The sequence below is a fragment of the Xyrauchen texanus genome, chromosome 1 (assembly GCF_025860055.1).
Source record: "Xyrauchen texanus isolate HMW12.3.18 chromosome 1, RBS_HiC_50CHRs, whole genome shotgun sequence".
In the NCBI taxonomy this organism is placed as follows: domain Eukaryota; kingdom Metazoa; phylum Chordata; class Actinopteri; order Cypriniformes; family Catostomidae; genus Xyrauchen; species Xyrauchen texanus.
The window spans coordinates 65,852,998-65,876,546 of record NC_068276.1 but is presented as its reverse complement, the minus strand read 5'-3'; the positions used below and the strand labels follow the sequence as shown (position 1 = coordinate 65,876,546).

General features: G+C 36.8%; 2 protein-coding genes across 2 annotated transcripts in view; both read right to left on the bottom strand.

Moving 5' to 3' along the window:
* Positions 1-23,549, bottom strand: part of LOC127646031 (basement membrane-specific heparan sulfate proteoglycan core protein-like) — a 409,929-nt gene that overhangs the window by 63,801 nt on the left and 322,579 nt on the right. Inside the window, exons 18-21 of the mRNA XM_052129531.1 lie at positions 23,032-23,295; positions 22,666-22,914; positions 22,252-22,533; positions 21,901-22,176 (exon numbers count right to left, since the gene is read on the bottom strand). Of these exons, the coding sequence (XP_051985491.1) occupies positions 21,901-22,176; positions 22,252-22,533; positions 22,666-22,914; positions 23,032-23,295 (1,071 nt within the window). The remainder of the gene's footprint in view (positions 1-21,900; positions 22,177-22,251; positions 22,534-22,665; positions 22,915-23,031; positions 23,296-23,549) is intronic.
* The window catches only part of LOC127642915 (titin-like), a 482,588-nt gene that overhangs the window by 367,585 nt on the left and 91,454 nt on the right, over positions 1-23,549 (bottom strand). The gene's annotated exons all lie outside the window — the stretch shown is intronic.

The following is a 23,549-nucleotide window of genomic DNA, read 5'->3' as shown; positions in this document are numbered from 1 at the left end:
CGTTTACTGAAGAAATGAATTCAGGTGACAACTGTTTTATTTTTATATGGTTTAAGAGGTTTGTAGATCCACAACATCTTTTTCATTAACCCAACTGTCAAACTTCGGAGGCCACCCCACCCAACGTACGAGCACCATGGATCTTTTACCATGCGTCTTCTTGTCTAATATCTTTTCCACTTTAAAAGCTTTGTCCTTATCCACAATAATTTTTTGTAACTCCTCTTCATAAAATGATCCATCGATAACGTCGTTATCATAATCAGATAGTTTGTAGACTGGTGGTTGTCGTGGTATACATTCGGTTATAGTGAAGAACTCATCTGTGTAGTTTTGTTCATAACCTTTGGTAAAAGGACCCCTCATCTTTGATATTCTAACCACATCACCTATTTTGAATTTAAATACAGGTGACTTCTTACGTACGTTACCATACAAAATGTCATAGACAACCGCTTCATTTTCTTTGTTGACATCTACAGGTCTCATTTTAATACTTCTGTGATAGCTACTGTTGTATCCTTGAATAATGTCTTGTAAAACATTGATGTAGTGTTTAGAGTTTATAGCGGTTAAATAGCGCCACATCCGGCCTTTTAATGTTCTATTAAAGCGTTCAATAACACTTGCTTTCAATTCGCTCCCCGTGCTGAAATGATAAATGCTATGCTTTTTAGTTAGCTGTTGGAAATGTTTGTTAAAAAATTCCTTGCCCTTGTCAGTCTGAATTTTCTGTGGAATTCTACCCTCTTGTAGTATTGAATTAAATGCATTGGTCACAGCCAGTCCAGTCTTGTTCTTTATACAACGTACCCATGCATATTTGCTAAACACATCTATACAAGTAAGCAGAAATTTAGTATTGTCATTTTCCGTAGAATACATTGACATATCTACCAGATCCATTTGAAATTGTGTATCAATACCATAAACAATGACCCTATTCCTTTTAAAATGATGCCGTAATGGTTTGTGGAGCGTATACGCATCTTGACTGGATAACCATTCTGAAACCTCTTTATTACTTAGCAAATCACCACTTTCCTCTAATACACCACGTTTTAATCTATTCATCCCTCCTAAAGAACCGGGGTTTGATGGTGTGTAGTACACCTTATGCAATTGGTCAGTCATGTTATCAATGCAGACACCACAAAAATAATGAAACAAACCTTCTATAAACATATCCTTTTATTTTAAAATCAGGGGTAATCACACACTACATGAATATATAGTTGAAATAGAAACAGCAACATCAACCAATGTCTAGGTATTGTAGGAAATTAACACATGCCTCAAAATTTTTGTCAAGCAAGTAAATAACCAGAGTATCAACAACTTCAAAGACATAGCTATCACTCTGATCGTTTCTTGACAATAACATCACACACATATCAGTTACATATGTACATAGACACACTATATCAGCAGTTTTACAGACATTGTCATGTTCAAACAATGATTTTAGAAAGTTTTTAAGCAAAACACAGGGTGAATCATTCTGGCACATATAGAGTTGTATCAATTCATTCCAGTCACTTGATAGGCCTCTGACTATGTCCATGTGTTTCATTAGACAAGTCAACCGTTTTTTAATACGGGGGTCAATTACAACCTTGTTTTCTCCATAATGTTCGTCATTAATTATCTTATACAGCATGTTGGTTATTTCACGGTGAAGTCTACGTCTCAGAATAAATTTGAGCACCCCCGTAACCCCCCAACAGTTACCCATGTTAGCGTTAGTGTTCAAAATAATGATCCAACCGAACAACCTTTCCAACCGTCAACCGCGTCATAGACAGCCTGTTCACAGCTATCATCCACCAGCTTCTCGCGGAGTTCACGCAGTCTCTGTAGAATGTGGGGCTCCTCTCTTAGATCATACAACACGCTTTCGACAACTCCATGGATTCTCTGAGGGTGTGGTGTCAATCCAAAGGGTTTTAAAGCATTACCGATGATTTCGTTTAACACAGGTTTAAACAGTTTACTGGAAAAGTCTTCAAAATGTGCTTAAAAGAAGTACTTGTCAGGATCAAACAAACAACTGTGCTGGATCTGACTCGGGTGGTTCACTTCACAACCGTAGCACAACTCTTTTAACTTTACGTCGAGGAGATAATCCAGAATGACTGCTATGACTGCTTTTATGAAATTGAACCCCTTTACACCAATAACACCATCCGTGTCATCAACGCCCTTAAGACCCGGTGCATCCGGAAGTGGACTTCCTAATCCATGAGTTGAAATGAACGTTAGATTGCTGTAGCCAAGATCCATGCAAAACTTGTCGAGCCAGTGCTTGATGTCAGGGGTCTCTACAGGCGTATCAATCCGTGTTGAAGTAGACGCATCATGGGTTGGTGATGAAGTTGCCGGGGCATCGAGCGATGTGCTGGGTTCAGGGAGATCTGTAGTAGTAAAGTCTTGAGACATGTTGGTTTGAATGTTGGTTTGAAATGTGGTCAGTCACCACCAGCCTATAAGGGTCTATAGGCGGTGGGCGGTGTTACACTGTCACTCCTACAAACTCCCCCCACACTTTTCATGGTCAAACAGCCTGACCTTAATTGCATTGAGTTGGTCATTTACATCAATACATTTAAACAGTTTGTCTATCTTTGAAAAAACATCATTCAATATAGGAACATCATTCCACTGAAACAAAAAATTCGTTTGGAAACATTCATTGCACTCTGTCTCTGGGAAAGGACAACCTCCGTCACCGAGGACCATTTTGTACTCGCTGGTAAGTATGTAGACATGGTCACCCACCCTCTTGATAGCATGGTTACCAAACACATGATCTCTTGGAAATGATTCTGGAGATACGCCATTATTCACACAACTCCAAACATGATTGTAAAATACACCCCAGTCCTCTTCAGTGAAATACAAACAACGGTGTTCATCCAATGCAACATCCCTGCTGGATAACTTAACAGTACGAGCTGTTCTGTCAAAGTCGTACACACACAACTGCGCGTTGTTTAGTTGAAATTCGCGTCTCACATCTCCTAACGGTTCATGGAGATACTTGTTCTTGCAGGGGCCATTACATTTCCTCGGAGCCCAATATATCTTAGTAAGCGTTTTTACACCATTTAACAGAGTGTTTTTAGGAGTGGAGGGAGCAGCCATTGCTCAAGAGGAAAACACAAAATACTTGCTGAATAAATGCAATGAACAAACCTAAAATCCTTTTTAAATACACAGTTGTGGGGGCGGATACCTCTGCAGACATATAACATCAGATATGACCAAACATGTCACACCACAACACACACACCGGAATGGGGGAAGGTGGGTGAGAGGGAAGGAGGGCGGGCGGGGCGGGTGGGGCGGGTGGTGTCATCACGGGTCACTGAGCAATTACTCACTCATCAATCAAATCATTTATAATTACTTTTGACACAAAGTATATTATAAGAACTACTAACCCATAATTAGGGATAACAATGTAAATTTAGTGCAGCATCTGTATTCTCATCATTTCTCATTATGGCTTTGATTATAAAAGGCACCCACAAAGTTAACAATTGTAGCAAGATGGAGAATGTGTTATTAACACTATCAGACTCCCAGGGAGCAATAACATTAACAGTAAGCAAAGAAATTGCTGAGACAATAAAGAATGGTGAGTTAAAAAAATAAATACAAATGTGGATGCTTGATGATGGAATTAATTTTATTTTATTGATTGAAATTCCTTTTTACAGATAAAAAATATGCAGCATATATAATGCAACAAGTGAGAAATGCAGAACAGAAACAAGGTAAGGCATTTTTTAACCATAATAACATTTAAAATGATCATGGGGATTTTTTATTATTTTTTACACGACATAAGTTTCATTAGATGCAAGTTGCAACATACCACTCTAGACCAGACATATTTATATCCCTACCATTTACTGAATAAACCATTTTAAGTAATGAGCACTGTTCACCTTCGGTGATTCTCCACATCATAACCATCTTCGTGTAAAAACAGTGGTATTTCAATTGCATCCACTTCGTCTGCGATAAAGAACGCGAACGCGATCTCTTCCATTGCTGACGTTTGCAGTCCACAACCAGGCCCGCCCACAGAAATGACTGGGCCCCTGAAAAGGTCCAGTGAATGGGCCCTCCCCAAATCTAACTGTGTCTAAGGCAGGCAAAGGCGTTTGTTTCCAAAACGAGTTTGCACGCCACTGCGCAATACACACAAACTACCGCGTGATGGCAGGTTCATAAACTGTGAACAATGGTAGCTTATTGTATAAATTAATATGTCCAAAAAAACGATGATGTCATACTTTGTAGTAGTGCTATCATGGCGTAATAATCTGTTTGGTTGTAAAATGTATTACCTGAATGAAATGAGATCGATTGTATCGTCCTGTGGAATCATTAATTCACAGACAGCATGTTCAATTAATAAAGATCTTCATCGCTGACGCTGGCAAAAAATGTGATGCATTTGAAAATTTGCTCTCACTTGACTGTACTGTAACGTTAGGTCCACGGCCAATTCATCCAACGCATGTTCTCAAATCTTCCTGTTAGACGACTTCGAGTCGAGTGTGAATTGAAAGCGCTTCAGACGATTCAGTGCGCGAGGAACTGAACAGATCATTCAAACTGATTCGCGAACCGATTTAGACAGATCTGCCAACTTGTTTGATGAAGTCTTTGAACAGAATCGACTCAAAAGAGTGATTCATTTGTGAATTGAGAGTCGCTCATGCCCAGAAAAAAATACAGCTCGCTTGGAATAAACTCATTAAAATTTTCCCCAAAAATCCTCAAGTAAATGTAGGCCTACTTTGTTACTACCCACCTCTGGTTAAATGCAGAACATCTTCGCAATTGGTGGTGGCTCTCTCGCTAATAGCCTCCTGGCTATCGTTAGCCTGACTGGGAGCACTGACAGGTTTCTGAGCTGACTGAAAAAAGTTGGTCAGTCGAATTTTGTTTGGGTCTAAAGCCCTTGCCAGCTCCCTCTTCTTCTTCTCCTTTCTCTTCTGGCACCCTGATTTATTAGCTGGCCCTGGCATACCAACTAAATGTACTACAATATTAAGTTAATTATTTTGTTCTTGTCACTTTTCTGCTGACCGCAAACTGGCCTAAGCACTGGCGGATTTGACGTTACGTTACGTTTAAAAAAAAAATAGCCTGCTCAGACCATTTTCAGGAGAGGGGTGTTTCATTATGACACTGGCTACATTTTACTCAAGCAGCATTAAATAAAATGCATTTTCAACAATTAATGGTGCTTTTTTGGTTCAACATAAAATATGGTAACCTGATATTTAGGATGAACATAATTATTGCTGGACTGCATGGGCCCCCCCCTAGCGGCTGGGCCCCAGAAAACGTTCCCCTTTATCCCCCCTTATGGACGGCCCTGTCCACAACACAGAGATTCAGGAAGTGTCCGGCTTGCCTGCACTTTTTTCACTCCTCCCCTCACTGCAGCCGCCTACTCTCACCTACATTTCAGGCGAGGCAAGGCGCATCTCAAACAAGCCTAATGTTTCTGTAGTATGGAACGCCAGGCAGTTCAAATATACACGAATTTTAACACGTAGACAACGCGTAGACAACACGTCAACAACACGTTGTTTGCACGTTGTTAACGTGTTGTCGACGCGTTGTCTACGCGTTGTTTACGTGTTGTTAACGTGTTGTTTACGTGTTGTTAACGCGTTGACAACGTGTTGTTAATGCGTTAACAACGCGTAAACAACGTGTTGATTTCATGTGATTCTGAGCCATTTGGCCACTTGTCCAGTTTGAAGGGGTGAGTGTTGCACTTTTCCATTGGCTGCTGAGTAGTAGGGTTAAACCATTTCTGTAAGCCTGGGGGGTTTGCCTGCCACTATTTAACATACTAAGGATCCTCTAATTTCTTGGTCCTTTTCTTCCTTTTGTGTGTAGCCTATACAAATGTAATATTTGGATTGCAGTTTTAGGACTTAAAATAAATTATTATTATTATTTTCATCAAGATAAATTGCCCCCTTTTGCTCCTTTACTGCCTATTTTGGTAAACAAACACATTAGAGGGAATTCATGCTTTTTACACCATTCATCAACTTTAGTTTTATATCTTAAAAATCATTAACAGATGTGCTGGGAAAAACTAACAGCAGTGGTACTCATTTAATGTTGGTGTAGGATACAGACCATTGTAATAAATACTGTATATGTCTTTTGAAAACAACATGAAACTTTTTCAGCATTTTAGTTTAATGCTTTGACCAGCAGAGGCACTAATTATGGGGCTTGTTAAAACCTAAACGGACATCTTTTTGTTTAGACATTAAGCACTCAGACATATGTACACAGGTGATATTACCCATTTTGATGAAATGTACAGCCTTCCAAAGACTGTCAGGATTAGAATGAAAGTTTGTAATTAGGTCAGATAGTAACTGATTTGACTTTCCTGACAGCAGATGTACACTACTGTGCCAAACTCCTAGGTCATCCTTAAAATAATTATTAAAGCCTAAAACCTGAGAAGTAAGTGTTTAGCCAGTTTATTATTCCCATCTTTTAGAGGAGCTAAAATATTCTGTTTAGAACCTGCCTTAATGTTAGGCCTGCACCAGCTTGTTGCATAAGTTAGGACCTCGTCTATAGACAAAGAGGGGAGGATCCTTAAAATGCTGGGTATGCTAATGCTTATGCCGGATCAGAGGCCAAAATAGGCCAGTGTTTAAGAATAGTGTTCTGACAGAGTAAATTTTACTCTATTTGACACTTTTTTGTAAAAGATCAAACTAGAATGTAAATGCACCTTGGTAAGCCTCATCAACACGCTATAAAGAGTAGGCCCTGTCCCGAAAGCTTTTTTTTAATTGCAGCAGCTTTATCAATTAGTTCCTCATTAGAATGACATCTGAGCTCTTGGGTAAACCGTATTCCAGAGCTCGATGAGCACTGCTGGCAAGGCAGATTGTAGTCTTATCTGTTTATTTTTGATATAAGGCTGCCACTGCATAATTCGATTCACATATCCAAAAAAGACAAACGTTTATGATCATATTCAACTGAGAACGTAAGGTCAGGAGGTGTTATTCTATGAAACGGCTGCCATTTGTGTCCGCAACGTTTGATGAGATACATAAGGCACAAAAAATGTCCCAAAGTGTGTTTCCAAAGCTTAAAGTTATTAAATGATGTGTTCTTGTTAACATATGATAAAAAATACTATTCTTAAAGAGTAACATACTATTTTAATCATTTTTCATTAGCACATAGCAATTTCACATGTCCGTGTTGACCAACATGACACTTGCATCTAAAATATCACCAAATAAGTTATTATTTTTTTTCAAACATTTATTATTTTTAGGATTTTATGTGTGTCCCTGTATATATAAGATATAATTATTCAAAATAAATTTTATTTTTTGGTAAATATTGACTTACCACCCCGTCACACTAACTTGTTTTATCTATAAATAATGTACCGTTGCTTTAAATGACATAATTTGAGCCTTGTAGCCACCACAAACAAAAGCAGGCAAGTACTGAAATTCTTTTACTTTGTTTATTTGTTGCTTTTTCATGTTAGGCAGGTTCCCTCAAGCTCAAACCAACCACCCCGTCATGCAAAATAGATAGGGAAAACTGTTTTTTATTACATTTTTTACATTATTAATGCAAAGAAAATGATATTATAATATTTTAGATTGAATGCATTTATTCTATGTGAGGAATTTGACCACATGTGAGATCTGCAGCCATTCTGGGATGAAATTGACCACCCCATCACATGTTTTTTTGTGACGTGGTGGTAAGGGATGTGATGGGGTGATTCTGCTTCCTGTTTGAATGTGAGGATGTGTGAAATCAAGGATTCTAATATAGGCTAATCCATTTATTTTCTGTTAACTTAACCCTGTTTGGTTCACTCACTCACACACTCATCATTTACTATATCTTTCAGTCACTCATCACTCACTCACTCACTATATCTTTCAGTCAGTGTCTCACTCACTCACTCACTCACTATATCTTTCAGTCAGTCTCTCACTCACTCACTCACTCACTCACTCACTCACTATATCTTTCAGTCAGTGTCTCACTCACTCACTCACTCACTATATCTTTCAGTCAGTCTCTCACTCACTCACTCACTCACTCACTCACTCACTCACTATATCTTTCAGTCAGTCTCTCACTCACTCACTCACTCACTATATCTTTCACTCACTCACTATATATTTCACTCACTCACTCACTCACTATATCTTTCAGTCACTCATCACTCACTCACTCACTATATCTTTCAGTCAGTCTCTCACTCACTCACTCACTCACTCACTATATCTTTCAGTCAGTGTCTCACTCACTCACTCACTCACTATATCTTTCAGTCAGTGTCTCACTCACTCACTCACTCACTATATCTTTCAGTCAGTGTCTCACTCACTCACTCACTCACTATATCTTTCAGTCAGTGTCTCACTCACTCACTCACTCACTCACTATATCTTTCAGTCAGTGTCTCACTCACTCACTCACTCACTCACTCACTCACTCACTATATCTTTCAGTCAGTGTCTCACTCACTCACTCACTCACTATATCTTTCAGTCAGTGTCTCACTCACTCACTCACTCACTATATCTTTCAGTCAGTCTCTCACTCACTCACTCACTCACTATATCTTTCAGTCAGTGTCTCACTCACTCACTCACTCACTATATCTTTCAGTCAGTGTCTCACTCACTCACTCACTCACTATATCTTTCAGTCAGTGTCTCACTCACTCACTCACTCACTATATCTTTCAGTCAGTGTCTCACTCACTCACTCACTCACTATATCTTTCAGTCAGTCTCTCACTCACTCACTCACTCACTATATCTTTCAGTCAGTGTCTCACTCACTCACTCACTCACTATATCTTTCAGTCAGTGTCTCACTCACTCACTCACTCACTATATCTTTCAGTCAGTGTCTCACTCACTCACTCACTCACTATATCTTTCAGTCAGTGTCTCACTCACTCACTCACTCACTATATCTTTCAGTCAGTGTCTCACTCACTCACTCACTCACTCACTATATCTTTCAGTCAGTCTCTCACTCACTCACTCACTCACTCACTCACTCACTCACTCACTCACTCACTATATCTTTCAGTCAGTGTCTCACTCACTCACTCACTCACTATATCTTTCAGTCAATCTCTCACTCACTCACTCACTCACTCACTCACTCACTCACTCACTATATCTTTCAGTCAGTCTCTCACTCACTCACTCACTCACTATATCTTTCACTCACTCACTATATGTTTCACTCACTCACTCACTCACTATATATTTCAGTCACTCACTCACTCACTCACTATATCTTTCAGTCAGTCTTTCACTCACTCACTCACTCACTCACTCACTCACTCACTATATCTTTCACTCACTCACTATATATTTCACTCACTCTCTCACTCACTATATATTTCAGTCAGTCTTTCACTCACTCACTCACTCACTCACTATATCTTTCACTCACTCACTATATATTTCACTCACTCTCTCACTCACTATATATTTCAGTCAGTCTTTCACTCACTCACTCACTCACTATATCTTTCACTCACTCACTATATATTTCACTCACTCACTATATATTTCACTCACTCACTCACTCACTATATATTTCAGTCACTCACTCACTCACTCACTATATCTTTCAGTCAGTCTTTCACTCACTCATCACTCACTCACTCACTCACTCACTCACTCACTCACTATATCTTTCAGTCAGTCTTTCACTCACTCACTCACTCACTCACTCACTCACTCACTATATCTTTCACTCACTCACTATATATTTCACTCACTCACTCACTCACTATATATTTCAGTCACTCACTCACTCACTCACTATATCTTTCAGTCAGTCTTTCACTCACTCACTCACTCACTCACTCACTATATCTTTCAGTCAGTCTTTCACTCACTCACTCACTCACTCACTCACTCACTCACTCACTATATCTTTCACTCACTCACTCACTATATCTTTCACTCACTCACTCACTCACTATATCTTTCACTCACTCACTCACTCACTATATCTTTCACTCACTCACTCACTCACTCACTCACTCACTCACTATATCTTTCACTCACTCACAATATATTTCACTCACTCACTCACTATATCTTTCACTCACTCACTATATATTTCACTCACTCACTCACTCACTATATCTTTCAGTCAGTCACTCACTCACTCTCTCACTATCTCTTTCAGTCATTAATCATATATATTTTTTATTTACTGTACAACTTCCTTTATACAGTTGAATGCAAAAAGTATCGTGATGTATATGAACAAAGTCTAGAAAATTTTCTTTAATTATTACAAGGAATAAATTGTTCAAAAATTGTTTGTTAATAATTTTTTTGTAAAATGTTCAAAATATCATTGGTTCTAAAGTTTGCATCCCCATTTCTGAATGTAATAGCAATATTCTCAAATAATATCTTTGTATCTTTTTCCATTAAATGTTCATCCAACCTCTTTGGGTACTCTTTGAGCAGCTTTTTTTGTAGTTTAGAGGGATGTGTGGATGCGACTCTCCCATTCACCATTATGATGCTCTTTTCAGGTATTCAGAGCATGACCAAAGTTTTCCATTACATCTCCAATTTGAATGTTTCCCATCCCCCAGTTTTATAAAGGTTAAAACCAGCAGTTCATATAGAGAAACACTTTGTCCATACCACCCTGTAACAGTGAACCACCCCGTCACATCAGTCACATCCCGTCACATCAGTCACCACCCCGCCACATCAGTTACCACCCTGTCACAGGGGCATTTTGTAAAAATGTTATGGAAAGGAAATGAAATGTTACATAAATGAATGTTGAATGATGTTCTTGTTGTGTGGACTAATCAGATAAATGTAACTTTATTTGTATTTTTTAAGTGAATTTGTTTTTTCAGTACAAACAATGAGGCCATTGAAATGTCAAATTCATATTTCAAGATTAAAATCTAAGAATAAAATAAATTATTAAATTACAGACTTTCTATTGATGGTTTCCAAAAAAGGGACATTTTACTATTAGGAAAACATTCGATTTTAAAAATCTATTTCTTGTTTTATTACTCTAATGGCATACATATTGTCCGTAATGGGGTGGTACAAGAAAGGCTCCCTTGCCTGAATAAAAAGGATAATATTAATAAGGATTTTGTGCCTGAGGTGGGAAAATATATATATATTTTTTGGAGGATTAACATATCTTTCAACTTGTAAGTTTAAAAAAAAAAAAAAAAAGTTTGTTCTTCATGAAAAAAAAATTAAATTTCAAAGTGGAAATGGCACCCGTTTGGTAGAATGACTCAAAAACAAAAACATATAAATGAGCATATTCCAGTGCAAAAGTAGAACCCATCAATGTTCCTTTACATTGTAGGAAGAAATCTCCAATGAAGGAGAAGTAGTTCAGTTTAAGGACCAAATCAGCTCACAAATAAATGTACAGGGTGGTAGTGCTTCCTCAGTGCAGTCTTAAATAATACTCAAGAGCCTCAAGACCTCTTACAAGGAAGATATTTGTGTAGAGGCTTTCCACATCTAAGGTGGCCAAAATAACATCATAGGGTAACTTTTTTAATGTTGATATCTTGTTGAATAAATCAATCTTTAATATATGATGGAAGCCTCTGAACAGATGGTTTAAGAAAATGATCAAAATAGTTACTGAATAGATAATGGCTCTAGTAGACAATCATTGATGGGTACAAATTGGCATTTGGGTTTAACCAACCAAGTAGAGCAACTGTTGCAGGCAGCATGATAGAAATGTTCAGAAGGACTCCCTCCCATACACTCACTCATTGCCTAGACTAGATCTGCTCATATTTGGCTGCTTCAACTCAGTTTTGATTATACTGAATTCTCAGTAAATTGTTATAATTACACAATTTGTGATTATGTCTTACATTTAACTAACTGTGCATCAGAACACTTATAATAAATAAGGTATCCTATATTCCAATTATTTTAACTACCTAAAATCAGTGCATATAACCCATTTGGAGCTTCTGATACTGGTTTCTAGTGTTATAATACTAGTGCAAATTAATTACAGGCTGCTTAATTGCTTGTTAAGCTGCAGCCAATCACAACACTGCCTCCCCTCCTCCACTCATTTGCAGCCTCTTTGATCTGTGCGTGAGACCTGCGCGGCTTGCTTCAGCCCGGTCGTTTGGATGCGGACGGTGCAGTATGCTGAATCGCGAAGATTACATGAGTAACATATATCATATAATTGAACGAATTCAGAACAGACAGGAGCAGCCGAGTTCTTCTGAGAGTCTTGTAGAAAGGGGAGTACTTTGAATTAGCTGGCAAATATCTGTAAAAGACCCCAATTCACCGTGTGTTTCAAAAGGGTTAACGTTAAGTTTGCGTTCCTCATGCAACTTTATTCATGTTATTGGAGTCTCCTCTTAAATTAACCATAATAAACATTTGACTGAGTAATTAAGTAAATCATGTTAAAGTAGTGTTAATAAAACACGTTGTCAACGCGTTAACAACACGTAAACAACGCGTTAACAACACGTAAACAACACGTTAACAACACGTAAACAACGCGTGAAAAGTTAACGCGTAGACAACGCGTCGACAACACGTTAACAACTATGGCGCTTACTCCGTGCTATGGCGCTTACTCCGTGCCAAAATCAAACATTCTATGGCGCTTACTCCGTGCCAAAATCAAACATTCTATGGCGCTTACTCCGTGCTATGGCGCTTACTCCGTGCCAAAATCAAACATTCTATGGCGCTTACTCCGTGCCAAAATCAAACATTCGACCGACCGACCGACCGATCGAACGTCTATCCGAACGTCTTGTACTTTTGAGCGTCTTACCGAGCGGGTTGACCCACGTGACGACCTGACGTGGCGTCAGCGTCTTGAAAATAGCAGTTTTTAACCATGCAAGTATCCAAGCTAATGTGTAAAGACTATAAATGGACATGAAAGGCACTAAATACAGATGTTTTACCTAAAATACTCAACCATTTCCTGCATTCTGCTGCACTTCCCTGAATAAGCCTTTGAAAAAAGGTGTTGTAGGCTAGGCCTATTCTAAGTCTTTCTGAGGGATGAACTGAAAAAGATACCACCTGTATATCATGACTTTCTCTGTATTTCATGACTCTAATGTTTCAAACACCAAACTCATCTATTGTAACTGTACATACATACAGTGGTAAGCTTTTTTCTGTCAAACTGATTAATTATATATTGTCTGATATATTGTTTTACAAGTAAGAGTTAAAAGATATAAGAAAAATGATTTTAATTTAAAAGTTTTCAATGCCATATGGGACCATGTTGTCATTAATTGCCCATTCACTTTTCATGGTAAGTTACCATTGGTAACACATTGAGAAAGACGCAGTTAAGATTATTCAATAGACTTTGTTCATGATTTCGTTTTCTTCCTTCTGAAATTGCCTTTGCTGCCTCCGCTGACTCGTGGGCTGAGTTACTGTAACATAACAAGCTGTTGATGGTTTTGGATAGGCTACTCTCATAGATGAACTCTGATATATACATTTCTTCTGTCAGAGAGAGAGAGGTCACTGTTTCTAACATGAATTTTCACTGTCTCTCCTGTTCTCATCTTGTAAACATATTATTAAAGTGGTTTGCAGCATGGCATTATAATCGTCCCAAATCCTTGTTAATGTAGGCCTATAAAGACTTCTGAAAGATTGCATATTTTGACATTAGAAAGAGTGCTAATAATAGTATGTTAGAGACTAATATATATATAATAGGCTATATAATCATTATAATATATAATAATTATCTTAATCCTAATTTATGTTTCTGTATAAGCAATTGTTTTCACGGTTCTTATTCACGCTTGGAGGGAAAAAACCCGGCCAATTCCTGAATATTGATTAATCTAAATTAGATAATGCAATTTTCCGAAGGGGTGCAACGAATAAAACGGGCGGAAACACAAGCACCTGAAACTTGTAGTCTTGTACATTGATAATAGTATACAATTTATTAATAACATACATTTTATTTATAAATTGGGTGTTCGATCAACTGACTGCATGCCGCCGGAGTTTCCAGTGTTGACAGCTCCGTAAAATATCCTTGGATGAGCTGTAGTTTTGCTGTAGGCCAAAGCCCGCCTACTGGACATTCTCTGTAGGCCTATTATAGCTACTGAAAAGTAGGCTAGCTAGCCTACAATACACAAATAACATTTTAAATTACTTCGTCTATGAACAAATAAAGTAGCCTTGATGTCATAAATACAAAAGCATGATTTTAATACTAATCCCTGCCCTTACCCTTAAACTTAACTTAAAAATGCATTTATATCACATCCATAGAGATTGCAGCTCTTTATTGGAAACAATTGAAATGAAACGACTTTTTTATAGATGAAATATAATCTATTTTATTTTTGTTGACAGACATGCAGCGCATGTTCAAACTGTTGTTACTAACCTGCGATTTTTATAATTCTCTGGTAAATGTTTTATTATCAACCATATCTATTTGTCCTTATCAGGCAAAATATTGATGTTATTTTTTACATGCACTTTTACTAAAAAGAAAAACATGCCATTGTAAATCATAGTTGTATTACAAGTAAAACATATCTCCGCTCTAACATATTTTGCTATGCAATCATGTGCAAGCAGACAAAAAAATATTTTTGAATAACTGTTATATTAAGAGAAATCTGTATCCTTCAAATAATAGCTTATTTGTAAATTGGTTATTTGATTACGCTTATTTGTGGTGATATGGTAAATAGTGAGAAGTTAAGAGAATAAATTTAACTTGCATGTCAACACGAAGCGTCTCAGCAGGCTTGTTTTAGCACCATGACACAAATAGCCATCCTAACATAACAATTTTGATTATTGAACTATAAGAAGAAAAAAATGCCATGCAGAAAGAATAGGCCTAGGCCACTTTCAAAAAAATTTTTTATATTATTCTCGCCAATTTTACAGTTAACTAAGAGAAATGGTCTGATAAGATTATCAATACACAGTACACTTGTCTACGTTGAATTTATCTCTTACACTCTTAAGGGTATCATAAAGTAGACATGTAGGCCGACTTTGCATTTGATATGTCAATTTGTCTGATATAAATGGTCAGGATATTTTATGTAATTCACTTTATATGATTCATTGTCTATGATTTTTATATTTAGGCAAAGCAGATGGGATACTGATTGCAGTTTTCGCTGCATTTGAATATGGTAGAGCGTATTTCTATTAAATAAGACACATTCGAAATTAGATCTATTCCTAAACCTTCCGATTTAATGGGAGATATATAAAAATTATTTATAATATCGTGCTTTTCCGAAATAGCCGTTAAAGCATGCCAGATTTGTCAATAATATTTAGCCTCTGCTATATTTAACTTTAATAATAGCCTACACCGCACATAACTTTCTAAGCCATCAGCCATTGCACTAATCAAATGTGGACTAGTTAGAGGACACAATAGAAGCATAAGAAGTTAAACTAAGGTAAGAAAAACACAAGCGTGTTACAACGTGTCTTCACACGTAAACAACACGTTGGGATGACGATCGGTTACTCGCGACTTCCGACCGGTCAGCCATAGGAACGCGTTAACAACACGTCAGCACACGTAGGAGCGTGTTACATATGATTTTATGAAAATGATCAATAATTTCGTTTTGGCTCATTGTTTATATGTGGCAGACATGAAAATCAACGAACCTTAATTACAAAGTAAAAGTATATTCAGCTGACTATGTCTATATGTAATATTAGAACTGTTATACACATTTTTTAAATAAACCTTTCCACTTTAACATTTATGATGTCTATTTGTGAAAGATTATGATAATTTAGTAATTTTATTAAGACTGAGATTATGCTTGATTAGATTAACTTTTTATTAGTTTGTTATCTGTGTGATAGCCTATGTATAAAAAATAGTATGAATGTTTTTAATATATTAGCCTACAGGTTTCCTGAATTGCTAAAACACATTTCTTGGAAACATCATTAATTTTTTAAAACCTTAAACATAAAACCAAATTTTCAAACTACATTCAGAGAACATCTGACTCTTCTTTCAAAAAAAAAAAAGAAAAAAAAGACTCAAAACCATTTTATCTGTGCTCAAAATCAAACAGTGCTTTCAGATCATGCACACAAGAGTCAATAAAAAATATATATTTGCATTAGGCTATTATTACAGTCAAACCTGAATACAGAGAAAGCATTTTGTTACACATAACAGAAAAAATCAATAAATAAAAAATAAACAGCAAATATTTTATCACAGCTTAATCCATCTGGATCTGATCTCATTTCCACCTCTTATTTCAGTCTTCTGACTCAATTATGCTGTGTGGTAATAGCCCTACCAGTTCATTTGTGTATAATTGTGAATTTTAAAATTCAAAACAGAAAATTGTTTGGTCAAAAGTGACCGAAGAGCACCATGACAGTACTGGACTTGTAACATTTGTTGGAAAAGTAAATTATTTTAATTATGCTATATAAAACTTTCAGTAACAATATTATTACAATAAATTGTACTTAGCTTTTTTTAAGTTCTGCAAATATTTTAAACTGTAGATTCACAGGTCACAACAGTTTAAAATATAAATGTGTGTGTGTGTGTGTGTGTGTGTGTATAAATGGATATTCTATATAGGCTAGGTCTATCTGTATTTCCAAATATATAAATATAATATATATTTATGAAAACCTTCTTTTTAAATGAAAGGCTACATTTATTAATTTGGGAGTGCTTTCGTTTATGGACTGTGAGAACATTGTACATTGGGCAATAAAATGAACAATAAAAACTAGTTAAAATGATTATATTGGTCAAATTAAGACTATTGAATGACTGTATATAGGCTAGCCTACAGTATTTCTGCTCTTTGAAAGTAAAACACATAGCCTCACATGCACAGGATTCAGGAGAAATGTTTTAGTGTTGTTTTAGGGGTACAATATTTATATGTATTGCCTTTAATGTCCATTTATAGTCTTTACACATTAGCTTGGATACTTGCATGGTTAAAAAACTGCTATTTTCAAGACGTTGACGTCACGTCAGGTCGTCACGTGGGTCAACCCGCTCGGTAAGACGCTCAAAAGTACAAGACGTTCGGATAGACGTTCGGATAGACGTTCGATCGGTCGGTCGGTCGGTCGAATGTTTGATTTTGGCACGGAGTAAGCGCCATACAACGAGGAGACTCGCGGTGTATTAAAGGTGTTTCTGGAGAACGTTATACGTGATGACGTCACCTACACTGACACGTCAGGAGAAAGACGTCACTGTCATGGACGTTGTGTACGCGATGAAACGACAGAAACGAACTCTGAACGGATTCAGAGGATAAACGACTTTATTCTGGAGAAATTAAGAGTCACATCTTCTCACACTAAAGAGTCGATGTTTAAATGTTTTTCATTTAAATACATAAGCGGAAGAGAGGAAAGGAAAGTGAATCATATTGTCCATTTCAAATACGAGTCGATGGGCGGGACTTTCATGTCAAAGCTTTTGATTGGCTCTTTCCGCCCGTCAATCCAAGAGCTGACCAATGAAATAATTTAGTGTGTTTGATCCATGAAGACACGCAATCAGAGGACGCGTCGACTCCTTTATAAATTAGCATAGAGGAATAAAAACTGCAGTCAGATGAATCTCATTGTGCAAGAGAAACTTTGTGCAAGTGTATTTAGGAGAATTTGTGGTTTTAAAGGCAAAGGATGGTCACACCAAATATTGATCAATTGTCAATTGATAAATAAAAACTATTTATTACATTATTTTTGAAAATGTCACACTTTACAGCATTTTCCAGAAATGCCTAAAACTTTTACACAGTTCTGTATATTAAACTTTTCATAAACAGTTTAAAGCGGTTCAGAAACTTTTCAGGATTAATATCAAAGCTGATACATTGACACCATCTTCTGGACAATAAAGGCTCTACATGATACAATTGTACAATGATGTCATTCTTAACTAGTATATCAAACTTATAAGGGAAAATGGTAATATCTCTGCAAACACAATGTACCAGATATATAATGTATTAGTTATATTTGGTAATTTCGTAACATAACTGCAACATCTCAGGATGGTAATATCATTACCATTATAACCAATTCACAAATCATCTTCATGCTTCCTAATGTTGCAAGATTACCCAGAATGGCCCAGTTACATCATGTATTTGTAATATTTTGGCAATTCCATGATTTACTGACAAATTAACTGCAACTTCATGGGCAATAATTTCATTACCATTAAATTACTGTTGGGAATTTTCAGGATTGGCCCCCAAGTATCAAGTCAGGTCTGCGGTCAGCTCTCAATCCGGATCCTCGAGGGAGAAATGATTGACAGACACTTCAGTATGCAATAGTGATTTCTCATACTTTATTGTTCAGCACAGCATGATATACCTTTGTAGGAACAGGAAAAGCAGTACATTAACTACATTATCCAATGAGATCAGTCTTTACCTTATTTGAACAAGACATTCAGATTCTGAATTAATTACATAATTATCGAAAATATTCCAGAATAGACAAGTTCAACAAGACTGTTCAACTTTTGACCTCAGACACTCGGAAGAGTAAAACAGGGAACCCTTTCCACATGATTTCTGTGTGTGTGTGTGTGTGTGTGTGTGTGTGTGTGTGTGTGTGTGCTAAAACAGAAACAGAAAGAAAGATGAACATATCATCTCTGTACTGTTATACCTCTAACAAATCACAGGAGATTATGTAATCATCAACAGCAATATACATAACAGGAACATCAGCTTGTAATAACGCTCACTAAAATATGGCGTTAATATGTAAACACGTAGAAACCGAAACCGAAAGTAAACCGCTGATCGGCAATGAACAACACTTAGATGAATTTCACTTCATTCATACGAACATATCAGAGTAATTCTAGTCATCATCAACACAGTGACATGTATAAAGACATAATCTGCAATATTATTACCTCAGGAGTCAGATATCATTGAACAAACACATGTGAAACACCAGATCTCAATACACTCAATATCAGCGGATAAACATCACATTAACAGTCATGAAAGTATCTATAGATTCATCAGAACATATATCAGGGAAATAATCACTCACAGTCACTCATGGACGCACACTTTAGCACCCACAACATGTTATCTTGTTTTTCATCTGCCTTGCTCCGCTGTATGCCGTTGATTGACAGGCGCTCTAAGCCCCGCCTCTCCAACACTGTACATTATAAATATGTTGACACAGTTCAATATTGATGTGATTCCGTCACAACTGTCATTTTGATATATCGATGTGCTATTGTTTTATAATAATAGATTGTTTATATTTTCTGTATAACCAGGTTTATTTGTTTGTTTGTTGTTTACTCTGAGTTTGTGTATGAGTCGGTGTTGTGCGGGACGTTTGCTGGATTTCATCTCTAAGATAATGTTTCCTGGTGTTGCAGTTTGTTGTCGCTGTTGAATAGCGGAAGAGAAGTTTCTGTCTGAGGCTCTCGGGAGCGCATAAACGTCACATCCTTTGGATTTTCCCGTCAAAAGTGACCCGCTCCATCTCATGAAACTCAGTCTACAGGCTTTAATAGGCGACTGAAGTCCGGGAAGGGCTCGTTTTTTAAGATGCGTTACAAGCCGTTCATACATTGGCAAAACAATAAAATAAAATAATTACATGAAAAATGTTACATATGGCACCTTTAAGCAGTTACTGTAACATCAAATAAACAAGATTGTATTCTTCAGTGTTCATATGTTGTTTGTTTATTCACATTGAATCCAAACATACAGAATTAAAGATTACGTTTCTAAAGGCGCGTGTCCATCAGAATACAATCCAGTTTGATTTACAACATTTCATTAACAAAGTGAATTATGAGTCGAGAAATATAAAAAGTGGATCAAAATAGTATTAAAGGACAGTGGAAAAGAGATTTTATTATTATTATTATTATTATTATAAATAATTGAAGTATTTACGAAAAAAAAGTTAATATTTGTGCACAATATTTGTTGGGATCTACTTATTTCATTCATAATATTTAAACAAAACAAACGAGCGGAAGTGGAAAGAAAAGTGAATCTGATTATCAGTTTTATACACGAGTCGATGGGCGGGACTTTCATCACAAAGCTTTTGATTGGCTCGTTCGGTCCGTCAATCTAAGATCTGACCAATGAAATCATTTAGTGGGTTTGATGCATGAAGACACGCAATCAGAGGACGCGTCGACTCCTTTATAAATTAGCATAGAGGAATAAAAACTGCAGTCAGATGAATCTCATTAATGTTTTGTGAGTTTCAATCGAAGTCGGCACTGAAAAAAGACATTTAAAAGACCGTCATTAAAACCACATAATAATAATAATAATAATAATAATGTGGAGAAGAAATGAGTGTCAGTGGATCCGGATCAGTTCACTGTTTCTGCACTCAATGATCATATACAGTATTTTATCATCTCAATGTTCAGTGAATCCACCTGCTTTACAAACTCAACTGTTATTGAACTGACACTCTCATTCTCAATGACAATAATTACATACAAAACTATTTCATTGACACTTTATACAAATCTGTTCTTCATCTGGGACTTTAAATATAAGCGGTCCAGAATCTTATTTTGATCTGAATCTCAAGACAAGAAAATCATATTTAATAACTATTGTATTATATAATGTGTTTGCTCGAGGTTTTTCTCTCTATTTAAACATATAGAGTTTATTTCTGGACACAATCGCTGTTGGTTATTTTAACTGAGGACTTTTAAGGCACAATTTTCAGTAAAGCTGCATTGAATCCAAATGTGTTGTGATATGTGCTGTACAAATAAACCTGAGATGACTTTCAAACAGGAGAAATCATGTTTCTTTCATTTCATCAAAACTCTTCCATCCATATTTGATTTTTATACAAACAAAAACAGAGAGATGAAAATGACACTTTATTATTCACATGTTTTACATAAAGAGTGAGGAGCTGAAACAATCATGATGTCAAATATTGTTCAGATTTAAATGTCTTCAGTTGTTTTGAAGAAATAATCATTTTCTCCAGTGCAAAATATATTTATGACATTAATAATCAAGAGTTTAAGATAGTATTTAAATCTGTAAGAAAGCATAAAGTCCAGAATATTTCAAACACAAAGACACACTTATTTAAAGTAGGAAACATCAGATCACACACAAATCCACACAATAAAACTAGATCAGAATAAAACTAAAGTGTTTCTGCTCTTATTCATTATTTGAACATGAAACAGGAAATATTCAAGTAAAAGATTCAAATAGAAATCATAGAAAAGCAGAAACACAAAATACAATGTTTTAAAATCATATGAATGAGAAATCAATTCTACAACAAATGAAACATGGTGAAATAATGAACAGGAATGTAAGAAAAGTCTTCTGAACGTTTTTAAAGAGATTCAGATTGAAGTTTCTTCCTCTGTTACTGCAAACTGACTTTGATCTTCAACAGATGAAACTATCAAATACAAAAACAATATTAGAAACATGTCATTGAACTCCACTTTCATATTGTTTCCTCTGCTGTTATTGTCTTTGTGAACATTTCATCTGTTGATTATATTGATCTCTTTTACCTCTCAGCTCTGTAGCATTTGGACACCAGCACGACTGTCAGCCATCAGATATGGACAAACTGCCAGAAGAGAACTGAGAGTGTGTAAGACACAAATCTGATCTGCTGACACTGAAAAACAGACACACAAGCACATGATGATTGAGTATATCTGAACAAGTGCACATGAATGAATAGAAAAGAGAGAATAAACTCTCACCTGTGACACTGACCCACAATGCATCACTGTAGTTTGTGTAGTAAACTGGTTCTCCTCTTCCAGCTCTACACCAGTACTGACCTCCATCAGACACTGAATCAATATGGACTCTGTAGGAGTTTGTTTCTGTCTTGTTTTTCTCAGAGTTCTGTGTGTGTTTGTACCAGTAAAAGTCCCATCCAGCGGTCTGAGTCATGTGACAGATCAGAGTCACCGTGTTTCCTGTCAGTGTAGCTCCTGCAGTATCTGATGTGAGTTCAGGATTGAGCTTTGAGTCTGTGGTGAAGAACATTTGGGTCATTAATAAACAGAGTTCATCTTCTGCTCGTCTTTACTACAGTAATTACTGACCTTTAACAGAAAGAATAACACTTGTGTTCTGTGATGTTGCTGGTCTTCCATCTCTCTTTCCTCGACAGCAGAACTGATGTTGATCAGACTCAGTAGCTCCTCTGATAGTGAGAGTGTTTGTGTTTACAGTGTAACGCTCAGACTCAGACACGACAGTTCTGTCTTTATACCACTCATATCTCCAGTTACTGTAATCAGACTCAATGTCACACTTCATGATCACTGTCTCTCCAGTGAAAACAGATGTTTCTGGATGTACAGTGAGTTTAGCTGTGGGCAAATCTGTACAGAGAAGGAAATATTTACTCAGAGCTCCTGATAAACACTCAGTACAAACTGAATAAACTTTATAAAAGTCTACAGAGATGCGCACACACCTGATACTCAGAATAACTCACTGGAATAAACTCTCACCTGTGACTGAGATCCAGCTCTCGGGTGACTGTCCTCTCTCTCCGTGTTTACAGGAGTAGAAACCCTCATGTGACTTTGAGACAGTAGGGATGCTCATCTCTCCTGTCGTCTGATTCTGGAGGAGTGATCCATCTTTATAGAAATCAGCTGTGAGGATTGAGGAGTTTGTAGATCGATGTAAACAGTGTAGAGTCAGAGTATCTCCCTCAATCACAGGATGAACAGAACTCTCCAGAATCACATCACCATCTACACAACAGAGGAAATGGAGAAACAGCAGGAAGAAGTTTAAGCACATATTTAAAGTCACATATTCAGCTCAGTTTTAAGTATCATGACACTATATCTGCTGTTATATAGACTCACCATGTACTGTGATGTTAATATGAGGACTGTGTTCTCCAGATTGAGACTGACACCAGTACACTCCAGTGTCAGATGTTTTAAGGGAGCTGATTTCACATGTAGATCCTGTAGATGAACAATCTTTCATTCTCTCACTGTCTGTGTTTCTTCTCACTGTCCATCCAGTGGAGTTATTGTGATCCTCACAGTTCAGAGAGAGAGAGTGAGATGAGAAGTGTTGACTTCTGCTGGGACTGATGATCAGAGACACTGAGGGACGTTGAGCTGAAATGAAGTTCAAACAAATACTGCAAGATAAATCCGTGTAGAAACTTATAGGTGAAAAATCGACATGAAAACTGAGAATGATTCAGTGCAAAGACTCCAGGATAGGAGTGATCATGTGGATCAAGATCTGGTCAGGATTTCAGCTTCTGAGGTTTGAATGAAATGGAGCAAAATTGGGGATTAAGAAAGTTCACCAAAAGAGCACAACAGCAGCCAAATCATGTTCAACATAAATATAAATCAGGTATTAA